We start from the raw sequence: 13,020 nt of genomic DNA, 5'->3' as shown, positions 1-13,020 counted from the left end.
AGAAGGGATTCCAGAAGGTCCTCCATTTGGAGCAGTGGCTAAGAAGCACGAATTTACATCTATTGCACTAAGACTCTGGAGTCCCATTAAATGCAGTGACATGGTAACATAACAGGACCCTCCTTCAAAGGCTTCCTAGGATTAAAAATCCTCCCGAACAACCAACCGAAGCCTCTTCTGGATCAAGCGCTTCCGTCAAACCAGGCCAACCAGACACAAACCATCAAGCAAAACGCAGCAGTGTAAAGCATGCCGGTGTATAGTTTTTGTAGTGGCTTCCCCTGAGATGAATCCCTCTCTCCAAGTCTTGTAGTTTCTCAAGACGCAGAGTGAATGGAAATGAACAGCCTACCATACCCCCAAATCAGATGAATCATAATAATCTGGAACAGTGGCTCCCAGACGTTGCTCCTCCAGATGTTTTGGACTTCAGCTCCCAGAGTCCCTGACTGTTGGCCAAACTGTCCAGGGCTTCTGGGAGTCGAAGTCCAAAGCGCCTGGAAGACCAGAGTTTGGGAATCGCTGGTCTAGAGCATGCTGACAGGCGGTTTTACAACTGATAATGTCGCAGATTCCCTTTCTCCAGAGAGACCCAGGAGCCATGTTTGAAAAGGAAGACGTAGATTTATCTAGCTGCAGCATCCCCAGAAGGAAAAACCTCCAAATTTCTGGAGCCCAGCTCCTCAAAGGAATCAGCCCAAACTGTCTCTGCATTACATCCTTTTGTTGTGGATAATAGCTTAAAGCAGGAACCACTTCAGGGCCCTTGCTTTCCAGAGCCAAGGATTTGACATGACCCAGTGTCCATCATCTTGGCAACCCTTGCCCTCAATACATTTCAGTACTATAATGTTCAGCTTCTGAGCATAGTAACAATCTCAATTTTAACCATCTATCTCAATACCATAGTGCCAGAAAAATAACAAAGAAAATAAATTTCTGTGGGAGGACATGTTCCTCAAAAACAATTGCCGTAAGGAATGAGTACCCATGATAACATTATCTTTAGGGGGGAATATAGATCCTGAGTTAGAAATGCTAAGAACAAACATGGCATGGACTTCATCATCTCTGTGCCCTACTTGGAAGTTTGCAAAAGCATCTACCTTCTTGCTATTCTGTGAACCAAGACTGTTGGACTAGGGCTGCATCTGCACTACAGAAATAATCCGGTTTGACACCGCTTTAACTGCCATGGCTCAATGTTATGGGATTCTGGGGATTGTAGTTTTGTGGGACATTTAGCCTTCTCTATCAGAGAGCTCTGGTGCCACCACAAATTACCTTTCCCCAAACCCCATAGTATTGAGCCATGGCAGTTAAAGCAGTGTCAATGTAGATTATTTCTGCAGAGCTCATGCAGCCTCTGCTCTCCTTTTGCCAGGCTTTCAGACAGGTTTGTAATGACTAATTAGTTGCAGAGATACTTTTATGGTGTGTTTGTGTGTGTGCGCTGTACTGTTAACTTTTGTTGTTGTTGTTGGCCTTCAAGTCTATTCCGATTTATGGTGACCCTAAGGCAACCACTATCTCGGGGTTTTCTTGGCACATTTCTTCAGCGAGGGTTTGCCATGGCCATCTCCTGACGCCGAGAGAGTGTGACTTGTCCAAGGCCACTCAGTGGGTTTCCCTGGCCGAGACGGGATTCGAACCCTGGTTTCCAAAGTCTTCGTCCAATGCTCAAACCACTACTCCACTCTGGCTCTCCCTTTAACTTCATTGTTAAGTTTTTAAAAACCATTTAATATTTTTTTTCAAAATTTAGTAGTGTTTTGATGTGATGATTGCATAATTTAGTTTTAACTTTCTGTTATCAGGTTTTTACCTTATGGTTTTAGCTTTTGTAAACCGCCCTGAATCCTATGATGAGAGAAAAGTGGCACATAAACAAGCATGCTAATTACAATAATGCTAAATGCAGGTTTCTACAAAAACTACATCAATAGTGTCTCCCTCCTATTCTTCCAGAATTAATACCAAGAAGCCCCTTTCTCCTAACAATTAAGGCCATTTCTAGACCTGTGAGACATTTAGCCTTAAAGCTCTGGTGCCAAAATGAACTACAGTTCCCAGAAGTCCATTGCATTGAGCCATGGCATTTAAAGTGGTGTCAAACCAGATTATTTTTACAGTCTCTGTGCTTGTTTGTATTTCACTGTGGTGACTCTCTTTTTTGCCAGTCGATGCAGGTTCTGGGGCAAAGTCCTGCCTCAAAAGTAAGCTTTGCTTTCAGGTGGAGCGAATGCAGGTCTGTAAGCATGCAGTGTTCCTGTTGGCGTCAAGACTGCCTGCTGTCTGACAAACCCTTGAGAAACTACAAGACTTGGAGAGAGGGAATTAATCTCATGGGAAATCACCATGCAAGCGCTATAAAATGTGTTCCACGTGCTTTAAGTTACTGCGTTTAACTTGCTGGTTTGTGTCTGATTGACCTGGTTTGATGGAAGCTCATGATCAAGAGACATTAGTAGTTTGGAAGAATTCTATGAAATCTTCAAAGAAGGGTTCTGTTATAATAAACTGTCTGGCTATTAATACAGTCAGCCCTCTGTATCCACGATCTGAAAATATTTTTAAAATTTATAAATTCCAAAAAGCAAACCTTCATTTTGCCATTTTCTATAAGGGATGCCATTTTACTATGTCGTATTTAATGGGACTTGAGCATCCATGGATTTTGGTGTCCACAGGGGGTCCTGGAACCAAACCCCAGCAGATACCAAGAGCCCAGTGTAATAATAAAAAAGACTGCCTGTCTGTCTGTCTATCCAGGTTTAGGAAATGGGAGATATACTCCTAGAAGAAAAAACAATTTGCATTCAGGTGTGTAGCAAGCCTGCCAATGGATAGCTTGTTAGAGCCTTTGCTTTTCTTAGGGAGAAACCTCCTGGATGTTGCTTTTCCTGTTAGGTGAACTAAGATGAGGGTGTAGCTGGAGAACCAGATCCTGGCAAGAGAGAGGAGGCATCCCTGCAGTGGATTAATTCTGCTTTAGGGAACTCCCAAAACAGGTAGAAGAAATGTTCTATTTTGATGATCATCATTAAGGGGCAGGGCAGTCTTAATGACAAATCTCTCCTCTGAAGTTAAGAATTTTGCACACCTGTTCAGGTAGGAAGTGCTAAATGGTTCAAGTAGGAAGTGCTAAATATTGCTAAATGGTGGGAATACGCAGAGTGTTCTGTAATTAAATTGAGGGAAATACAGGTTGCATGTAACCTTCACGAAAATAGAAATTTTATTGCTGAATGAGACAGCAAGGCCCACTTAGGCTGCATCCGCACAGTAGAAACAATCCAATTTGACACCACTTTAACTGCCACGGCTCTTTATGGAATCCAGGGATTTGTAGTTTGTTGTGGCACCAGAGCTCTCTGGCTAAATAGTTCACAAAAGTACAAATCCCAGAATTCCATGGCTTTGAACCTTGGCAGTTAATGTGGTGTCAGACTAGATTATTTCTGCAGTATGGATACAGCCCTAGTCCCACCAGTCTGGTTCATAGAATAGTGATAAAGTAGATGCTTTTGAAAACTTCCAGGTAAGGCACAGAGTTGATGGTGTCCATGCCATGTTTGTTCTAAGCATGTCTAACTCAGAAGTTGTATTCTCCCTGAAGATAACATTATCATGGGTAATCATCCTATTTAACCCTTATGAGCAATTGTGTTTGAGAAACCTGTCCTCCCAGGGGGGTTTATTTTCTTTATTTTTCTGGCAGAATGATATCAGTTTTAAAACTGCCTGTTAGCATGTTCTAGATTTTTAAAGAAACCTGTAGCTGTAACAGCACATTTACTTTGAATAATCTGATTTTTGGGGATTAGACCGGTCATATTATTCTCTGTGAGACCACTCTGCATCTGCCTTATATTGCTCTTAAAAAAACAAACTTATTTTAACAAGTTCATCATATTTAAAAATCACAGCTTAGTAAACTAATAACCAAGACACTGCATTATGTTGCTTCCTCAAGTGGGACAGATGATGCCTTAAAACAGTTGTTTGTATCATAAAACACTTAATTCAGACATTGCATCATACCAACCATATAATTTGAAATCCAGATAAAAGTTTGATCTTCTAAAAAAAATATAGGGAAAGCATGGTTTAGAGCTGCTTGTCTGCTTTATTTTATAACTGTTCTGCATTTCCAAAGGAGTAGTGGTCATAACTAATTTGTTATCTCTTTATCACAGTGCATGGTTAAACTCTAGAATTCACTACCATAAAATGTATTGGTGGCTACCAACCTGCATTTCTTTAAAAGGGGGTTAGGCAATTTAATAGTAGGTAGGGCAATTAAAGGGAGACAAGATGGCTATATGTTTCCTCCTCCAATATTAGAGTCAATGTGCCTTAGTATACATTCTTACTGGGAACTAAGCCCCACTGTACACAATGTAAACATGCATAGGATTGGACTATAATTCTCAGATGATAATTTGGTGTGAAATCTATGTAGAGACAGTGAAATACTTTGTAACATCTATTGATTCTGGATCCTGACATAAGCTTCCGTTTTAAATGAAATACTGCTAAGCAGGAAATGAACAAAGAAGGGAAAGCTGCCAGTTTGCACAAGCATTTTATACATTTATTTGTTTGTGGCACTTCATTGGACTTGCTAGCGCCCAGCCTTCATCTGGACTCCTACTAATCAGCACAGGACATTAGCTTAGTCTCTTGTCTGGATTGACAGTGTCAGATATATTGAATTATTAATCTTGAAATTTGATAGCACTATCTGAAATTATCTTTATGATAGTACAGAAATTTTAGAAAGTTTGTTATGTTTTCTGATTCTTCTCTGTTTGCACTTTGTGGCAGTCTTTTGCACAGAACGTATTAATAGAAAATGTGACTTTCATCAATGACAGTGACTATAGTGGAGACAGATGCAGAGCTTTCTCAATTATCAGGTAAATAATTACAAACTTCCTAAGAGTAGTCAACAGTGTCAGTCTTCCCCAGTCTCCCCCTGATCCCGCTGTCTTGCATACCCTTATAATCTTCATCACACTCTCCCTCATGTTCACATAGACACATGAATGAACAGTTCAGGTACCTAAAAAGAAAATTCTGGAGGAGTTTCAATTGCTGTTCACACTGCATTGCAACAGAGTATAATAAATCCATTGTGTTTGGGCCCAAAATAAAGCTGCTGAGATACATAAAATAAATATTTTGGTATAGTACATGATATGAATGTTTTTTTTAAATAACATCTGAATAATGAGTGTCATAGTTTGTGCTAGGAGACAGATATGGATATCTAGTTCTGAATTACAGCTCTCTGTTTGAACAGGCAAGTATTTCTGATTTATCAAAATGAGCTGCAGTTTGGTTAATTGCTGATCGCCTGTGCCTTAAAATCTGCCTGGATGGTGACTTTTGCCATCTAAAATTCAGGGATAGATTACCAGTGCCACAGTTTTCTTGGTGGTGATTCCTTTACTGTAAAGCTCATTTCTTCATAAGTAAAGCCCATCAGATGTCTGAAGTTTCTTGCTTAAAACCACAGGTTGAGTTATAAATCTTGTTTGCCAGTAAGTACATCAATTATCATTAATTGTGATCAGAAAGATAGATAACTCAGTCAAAATAGTCCAACGTTCTTGAGGAGTTTTGATTTTGGAAGACACAGTAAGTCTGGAAGATGCTATATATTTCTTTAATATGAGAAATAGTACGTAAGAGTGTCTTCAAGAAAAGTCTGTTTTCTTAAACTCCATGCTATTATATTTCCAAGAAAAAATGTGTACACAGTAACTCTTTTTCTTTTACTCTGTTTTCAAGGTTTCCATTAAAGGATTCAAAGCGACTTATCCAATGGTTGAAAGCAGTTCAGAGAGACAACTGGACTCCCACCAAATATTCCTTTCTCTGCAGTGAGCACTTCACTAAAGACAGCTTTTCAAAACAGCTGGAAGACCAACATCGACTATTGAAACCCACAGCTGTGCCAACCATTTTCCAGCTTTCAGAAAAAAGGGGAGATAGCAGGGATTATGTCAAGAGGAGAAGAAAGATAGCAAGCCATACTCTACAAGGAGATGGCAATCAAGCAAAGGAAGGAAGCAGTGACTTAGTTGAGGGAACCGTATCATCTGACCAAGACTTGTTAGTGGACAGGATTAAAATGGAACAAGTCACTCTTCAAGCTGAAATCGGGTCAATGTCTGAGCAGGGAGACAATTTCCAGGTCCAACTTGAAGGTTCCCTTAGAAGGATGTTGGCGGATAATTTAGTCACAAAAGTAACCCAAAATAAACCAGAAAAGCATTCTGTAGATGAGTGTTCTGAAACAGTTATCAGCCCAGGGAGTTTCAAAATGGACAAGAGTGGGATGTCGGAGGATGACTTCACACCTTCAGTTTCTGGTGCTTGCAAATTTATTGGCTCCCTGCACTCTTACAGCTTTTTCTCCAAGCATACCAGAGAGAGGTCGTCTTTGCCAAAGGAGCAAGTAGAAAGAAAACGGTTGAGGAGAAGTGTGGAACCACGCTATAATAGCAACACTGTGGAGCAGGACACTAATTTAGCTGAAACCGCTTCTACTTCCTCTCTTACGGCTATACCCCAGAAACCTTCCCAAAGCATTTCTGCATCCCCTGCAGATCTGACTCCGAAACCAGCAACAGAAGCTGTTGTTGGTGAAAAGGGAGAGACTGATGCCAACCCCATGTCAATCAATGAGGTCATTATGTCTGCCTCAGGAGCCTGCAAGCTCATTGACTCCCTACATTCGTACTGTTTCTCCTCTAGACAAAGCAAAAGTCAAGTGTGCTGTTTGAGAGAGCAGGTAGAGAAGAAGAATGGCGAACTGAAGCAGCTGAGGCAAAAGATCAGCCGCTCTGACAGCCAGGTGCGAAAATTGAAGGAAAAACTAGATGAACTGAAGAGGATCAGTTTTCCGTTCCTGAGCAACTTACTGTCCCAGGACTGTGGTCAGTATCTACTGCACTCTCAAACTGAAGCAAACTGATGTTAACGTATGACATTGTCTAGAAAAATATTTTAATGTATCCAAGCACCTTTTCAAGGTAGTCTGGTTGTATTACCGTTGACGGGTATAACCCAAGTTTTGGAAAATATAAAAAATATTTTTATAGACTCATATTCATGGTTAGTGAAATATACCTCCTTGGCTACACCCACACATCCCATGCTTCACTCTAAAACCTTGGAATAAGAATTCAAAGATATAGTCATGTTAGTCTTTAGAATCAGTATGTAGAGAGATCTTGTGGCACCTTTGAGTCTAACTGAAAGAAGGAAATTGGCAGCATGAGCTTTCATAGACTTCACTCTACTTCCTCAGATGCATTTTAAAATGCATCTGAGGAAGTAGACTGAGGTTTATGAAAGCTCATGCTGCCAACTTCTTTCTTTCAGTTAGTCTCAAAGGTGCTACAAGATCTCTCTACTTACTGTGAAATTAGAGACGGTCTTGCTCTACATAGAATCACAGATTTTGAAGTTTTGTTTATTTGAGGGAAAGGGAACCTCTGGCCCACTGAAGATCCAGGTATGCCCCTTCATAGAATTCCAAGCCTGAAGTGAGGAGAGATAATTTCATACTCTGCATGCTACTCAATTTGAGAAGAAACAGTGAGATGGCCCCCTTTGGTGTTCTCAATGAGGAATATGAGAAAGATGTAACATTCACTCAGTGACTGGAGGTAAAAAGGCATTCTCCATGTAAAGAAAAGCATGGAAATCAATACCTCTTTCTGCATGGAGAAACAGAAGTAGTTGTCAGAGTAGGAAAGGATTACTTGAGCTGCCAGAGAAGGGAATGGTCTTAAACCCCATGTATGCGGCAGCAGCCTGTTGCCACATCAGTCTGGCACCCAAGACCATTACAGTTCCTCATGCCTGCTGCAGACAATCTATACATATGCCAGGTCTCTCCATCTTGTCTTTAAATGCTTAGAAATTAAGCTTGTCTGTCATATCCTCTCGTTTATGTATATGATTGCCTACCACATCTCTCTTAGAGGTGAATTACAGTGTGCCATGATGCATTTAATAGCAGGTTGGGTCATGTGGAAGATATTTAGACTACATATACAAAATGCAAGGCACCAAATGTTATAAACTTTTGCAGTGGTTTAGGCCACTATAACAAAACAATAGTTTTGGTTGATTATATAATATAGCAGAGCTTTAGCTATGCTTTGTGTGCTAAATAGAAGAATAGAGCACATATTTCTTCATCTACACCATGACACATCGTAGTGATTGCTTATGAGCTTGAAAGAGAAAAAATGTGTTGGATATTATAAGGCGTATATGTAAGGTATTTCACTTTGCCCAATCTTATATTGCGTGTCCATTTGCTATTGTTGCTGTGTTTCTTCAAGTCATTGTCAACATCTGAAGACCTTAAAGTGAACCCATAATGGGCTTTTCTCAGCAAGATGTATTCAGAGGGGGTTGCTGTTGCTTTCTGGTGAGGCTGAGACGATGTAACTTGCCAAAGGTTTCTGTGACCAAACAGACATTTGAACTCTGGTATCCCAAAGTTCTAGTCCAACATTCAAGCCACAACACCATGCTATCCTTCTATGGGATAAATGTTGTCTGATTTTATGGACCTGTGCATGCACACTGCCTTGCTTTGCTCTTGCTGACTCTAAGCGAGTGTGTACTAGAAAATAGGCTTTTTGGTTGTGGTAGCAAAGTTACATCAGTTTGAGAGACCTGCCAAAAGTGACTTTTCAGGGAGACCTTTGGGCTACATTTACCTAGAATCTCTTGTTTTTCTTCATGTGATGCTTGGGTTTTCTACTATTTCATTGTTTGTTTGTTTGTTTTACTTGTAGCTTTTTTGCAAGGCATATTTTAATTTTAATATGTAATGTTTGACTGCATTGTATTGTTAATTTCCTGTTGTGAGTTTCTTTGTTTCATTTTTTAGAAAAAAATGGACACATCTTTAACATAAAATTGAATGCATCTGATTACAGCCACATGAAAGACGGTGACAAATAGGCTGGGAATCTAGTGGTTAAAAGTAAATTTATGCTTTTTCTTCTTTCAAATAAAAATAGGATTGAATAGATGTATCAGTATGGTTTACTGATTGCAATTTATCTATTAGCAATGTTATTGATAAGAAGCTCCCCTGCCTTCATAGCTGCTAAAGAAAGGAGCAAAGGCTAGAAATTGTGCTTTTGCTATGAAACTATGGTCCAAAACACACTGCAGAAATTATCCAGTGTAAGACTGCTTTAACTGCCTGGGCTCAGTGCTAGGGAATCTGCCTTCTGGGTGACTTCAAGTTAACAAGTTTGACTTTACATTCTTCCTCCCTTGCCTCTGCTTTGGATTTCAGGTTTTATAGTACAGTACTAGAAAGTAAAATGGAAGGCATGTCTTTTGATATGCTTGCAAATACGTAGCTTATCCTTGCCCTGTGAGAGCCAACAGGAGCCAAAAAAAGAATTAGGTCACAGCTTGTCCCACAGTTGTATGTCATTTCTGTGCAACTTGCTTAAACTAAACTACAAGTCCCAGAAAACACTGGGGTAACCTCTGTGCAGAGTCTCTGTCTCCTGTTTAACCTTGCTAGGCTGGTTCACAGCATTTCCTGGAGACCAAAAAATAGGGATTCAAGAGCGGACAAGCTGAAAGTAGTTGTGCAAGATATGGCCAGCAATGAAAGCAATGCAGGTACAGTCTTAAACACTTAAGATTTTAATGACAGTGCTAAGAAACTTTGAAAGAAGAAAGTTGGGTTTCATTTGAGCTTCTCTTTTGTACTTTTTGAATGATTCTGCAGGGTGCTATTTCTCAATCTTCTCCTATTAAAGAAGTGCTTTTTTAACACATGTTGTATGTGCACTTGAATGTGCATTTGACAGCTTTCATTAGTGTCTAGTTTGCACCTAAGATTTTATCCAGAATTGTGTACTCTCTCCTTAACAGACTTCACCAGTGGTTGATATAGATTTGGCTTTTATTATGCAACAACCTTTCACCATTTGTGGAATTTTAATGGGGGGTGGGCAGTATCATATGTTATTGTCTTCTCATGCTCTCCAAAGTTTCTTCTTTCATCTAGGAAAACACTGAAGATAGAAAGTTGAAATAGTTGATTGTATAAGGTAGCACTAAGCACCTTCTATTTATCAGCATTGCTTAAGTAGAAAAGTTAATGTGAACAGGAAGATCCCATATACTGTTTGTACAATTGTTAAGCTTCTGTTTGTGGTGAGAGGAACTTGGTTAACTAGCATTGCTGTCCATTTGCAGGTTCAGTGCATTTGAGCAGCCCTTTAGGTTATTCAGAGTATAAAGTTTTCAGAATTTTTGGAACATTTTCCTTAAGATCTTCAATAGGTTTGGTAGCTCTGCCCTTTTTCAGTATATAGTACTAAGCACAATGTATGCAGATAAGTCATTGATGTAGGTGTGTGAAGTTGATGACTCAAATTATTTGTATCTATAAAAGTATTAATATTTAACCATAGCAATGTGTGCTCTTCTGTAGGTCTTCCTTTTTCCAAAAGCATACAATCAAGATGAATCAAGGCATTGGAAAACACTGGGAGAAGTCAAGGGCATTAGTAAAGTGATATTATCCGTGACCATGTTTGCACATCAGAACAGAATTAACAGGTTCAAAAGTATTTCATTAAAAACCAATAAAAAGGTAGTACTTGAGCTGTATTTACAATGCAGTATGGAAGCATTGGAGTTACACAAAGTGGCACTTGGTATGTACTTTAAAAGAGACAGAATTAACAAGAAGGTGCAACTTAAAACACCTTCCACTTCCCCTCTCTCTGTGTGAAAAGAGGAGATTATTAATTTACGAGAGCCATTGTGGCATAGTTGTTTGAGCACTGGACAGTGACTCTGGAGGCCAGGGTTCGAATATCCACTTGACCATAGAAACCTTGCATACGTCACACTCAGCCTCAGGGGAAGGCAAAGGCAAACCCCCACGGAAAAATCTTGCCAAGAAAACATTTCATTATATGCAAGTAGTCAGATAAAAGGAATTCCAAGTTTTTGCAATCTAGTTTTTCTTTTCAAATTGCTTGCAGTGTGGTAGAGTTTATCGTAACCCAGTTGCAAAGAATTATGTGATAATGGAAACTTTGTGAATGTATTCAGATGAAATAATGAAGGGCAGGGAACCTGTGACCCTCCAGACACAATTGGACTCCACTTCCCATTTGCCTTAACAGGTGTGGCTAGTGGTCAGGAATGGAGGATGTTATATTCCAACAACATTTGAAACGTCTCAGCTTTTTCAGTATTCCATCACTGTAAAACATATGGAAGTTCTAGCAGCCACCACTGAGTTCCAGTTTGTTCTTGCATAAACATTCGGTACCGTCAACACCTCTTTGCCTAGCTCTATTAAAATCTTTGATTTTTCTGTTGATGTATCTGCTTTATCACACTAGGGGACAAACAGGATTTAAACGAGAGTTAAACTAGAGAACATCAGGAAATATGGGCCTGTTACAGACAGCCAAAATAAAGCTGCTTCGAGTCACAGTGGAGGTATGGTGTTTCAATGATGCATGCATCCTAAGAGTCCAGAAGTCGCACCAAAGCCACGCTCCAGTCTGGAGTGTGGCTTTGGTGCGGCTTCTGGACTCTTAGGACGCATGCATCATTGAAACACCATACCTCCACTGTGACTCGAAGCAGCTTTATTTTGATTGTCTGTAACAGGCCATTGTGTGATAATATCAGGCATTTCCTGGTTTTCTCTAGTTTAACTCATTTAAATCCTGTTTGCCTCCTAGTGTGATAAAGCAGTTTGTGGGCAGCTCTTACTTCCATTCCTGGGAATATTTCAAAATAACTGCTCAGTATGAAATTGCTAATCCAGGCAAGAGTTCTGTCTCTCATTTTTATTTTTGTGTGACTTTTCTTTCCTAGTCCACCCACATCATGCCATTTCATTTATCTAGCTGTCATTTCCCATTCTATATGTCAATATTTGGTGTCATTGAGTTATACACTGGATTCTTTCAGGGTTTGTCCAATGTTAGTGTTTGCTTCTCAGGCTTATTCTTAGAATTGCACGGATCTGCTATTTCTCTTCTTGTACATGGGTGATGAGGTTTGGACTCAGTTTGCAGAGGCTAGAAAATCTGAATTACCTGTTCTTCAAGAGGAGATGCGCTGTGTATCAAGTCATCACTGGGTTTTGTTCGTTCTTTTATTCTCCACTTTTCTCTCTCTCTCTCTCTCTCTCTCTCTCTTTTTTTAAAGGTGTGCATGGTTCCAGCTACAATAAATTCTTTTAGTTTCTTTACTTATGTCTGTTGGCTCCTGACAGTACTCAACACTTATGATTTACTTTGTTTGCAAAAGGATACGTTTGTGTATGGCCCCAATCTGGATTAGGACTAACCTGTGCAGGGAAAGTTTAACACACACACTTAATTTTTTATGTGGAAATGTGCCACCATCCTTATAAGATAGTTAGTATGGCTGGGCCACCCTCACAGATTCCCCCCCCCCCCGAATTTCCAGGAAGAACTTTTATACCTGCATGATGAATTGCTGCAGTATGAGTTTAACCACTAGATGGTAGTAAAAAACAAAGCTTCTACCTCTCTGTTTGCAAGGCTTGCTGTTTTACTTTGGAGCCTTTCTAAAAACTGAACTTCATTCAATCCACAAAGAGGTATAATATAATCAGTCTGTTAGAATTTAAGATGCCATAAGATTACAAACTGTTATAAAGAGAGATTGCTCAAACCTCAGTGGAAAGTTTTACTTAGTGCATGAAAATGGCACTTTGCCATAAACATCAATAGGTTTTGATGCTTTTAAATGATTTTAAAAAACAGTTATTTAATCTTCCCTGATGATGGAGCATTTTCAGAATAGCTCATTTATGATCCAGGTTACTTTTGAATGATTGTTTTAGTTGTTCTCTGTGAAATCCAATTCAGAAATAATTCTTTTTTTAAAAAATGTAAAAGCTTATGCAAGCAAGCCTTTTATAAACAAATATAATAGCAATAGCACATAGAAACA

At 39.5% G+C, this 13,020-nt stretch overlaps 1 protein-coding gene across 3 annotated transcripts in view; it reads left to right on the top strand.

Moving 5' to 3' along the window:
• Positions 1-13,020, top strand: part of THAP4 (THAP domain containing 4) — a 30,480-nt gene that overhangs the window by 889 nt on the left and 16,571 nt on the right. For all 3 annotated transcript variants that reach the window (XR_016280013.1, XM_089509329.1, XM_089509330.1), the window contains exon 2: positions 5,800-6,950. Coding sequence is in view for 2 of the 3 variants with exons in the window: in XM_089509329.1 (XP_089365455.1) it covers positions 5,800-6,950 (1,151 nt within the window). In the remaining variant the exon portion in view is untranslated. The remainder of the gene's footprint in view (positions 1-5,799; positions 6,951-13,020) is intronic.

This window comes from Sceloporus occidentalis, unplaced genomic scaffold (assembly GCF_023333645.1).
Source record: "Sceloporus occidentalis isolate IW3139 unplaced genomic scaffold, rSceOcc1.0.p SCAF_2, whole genome shotgun sequence".
Lineage (NCBI taxonomy): Eukaryota > Metazoa > Chordata > Lepidosauria > Squamata > Phrynosomatidae > Sceloporus > Sceloporus occidentalis.
This window is presented reverse-complemented; position numbering and strand designations above follow the sequence as displayed.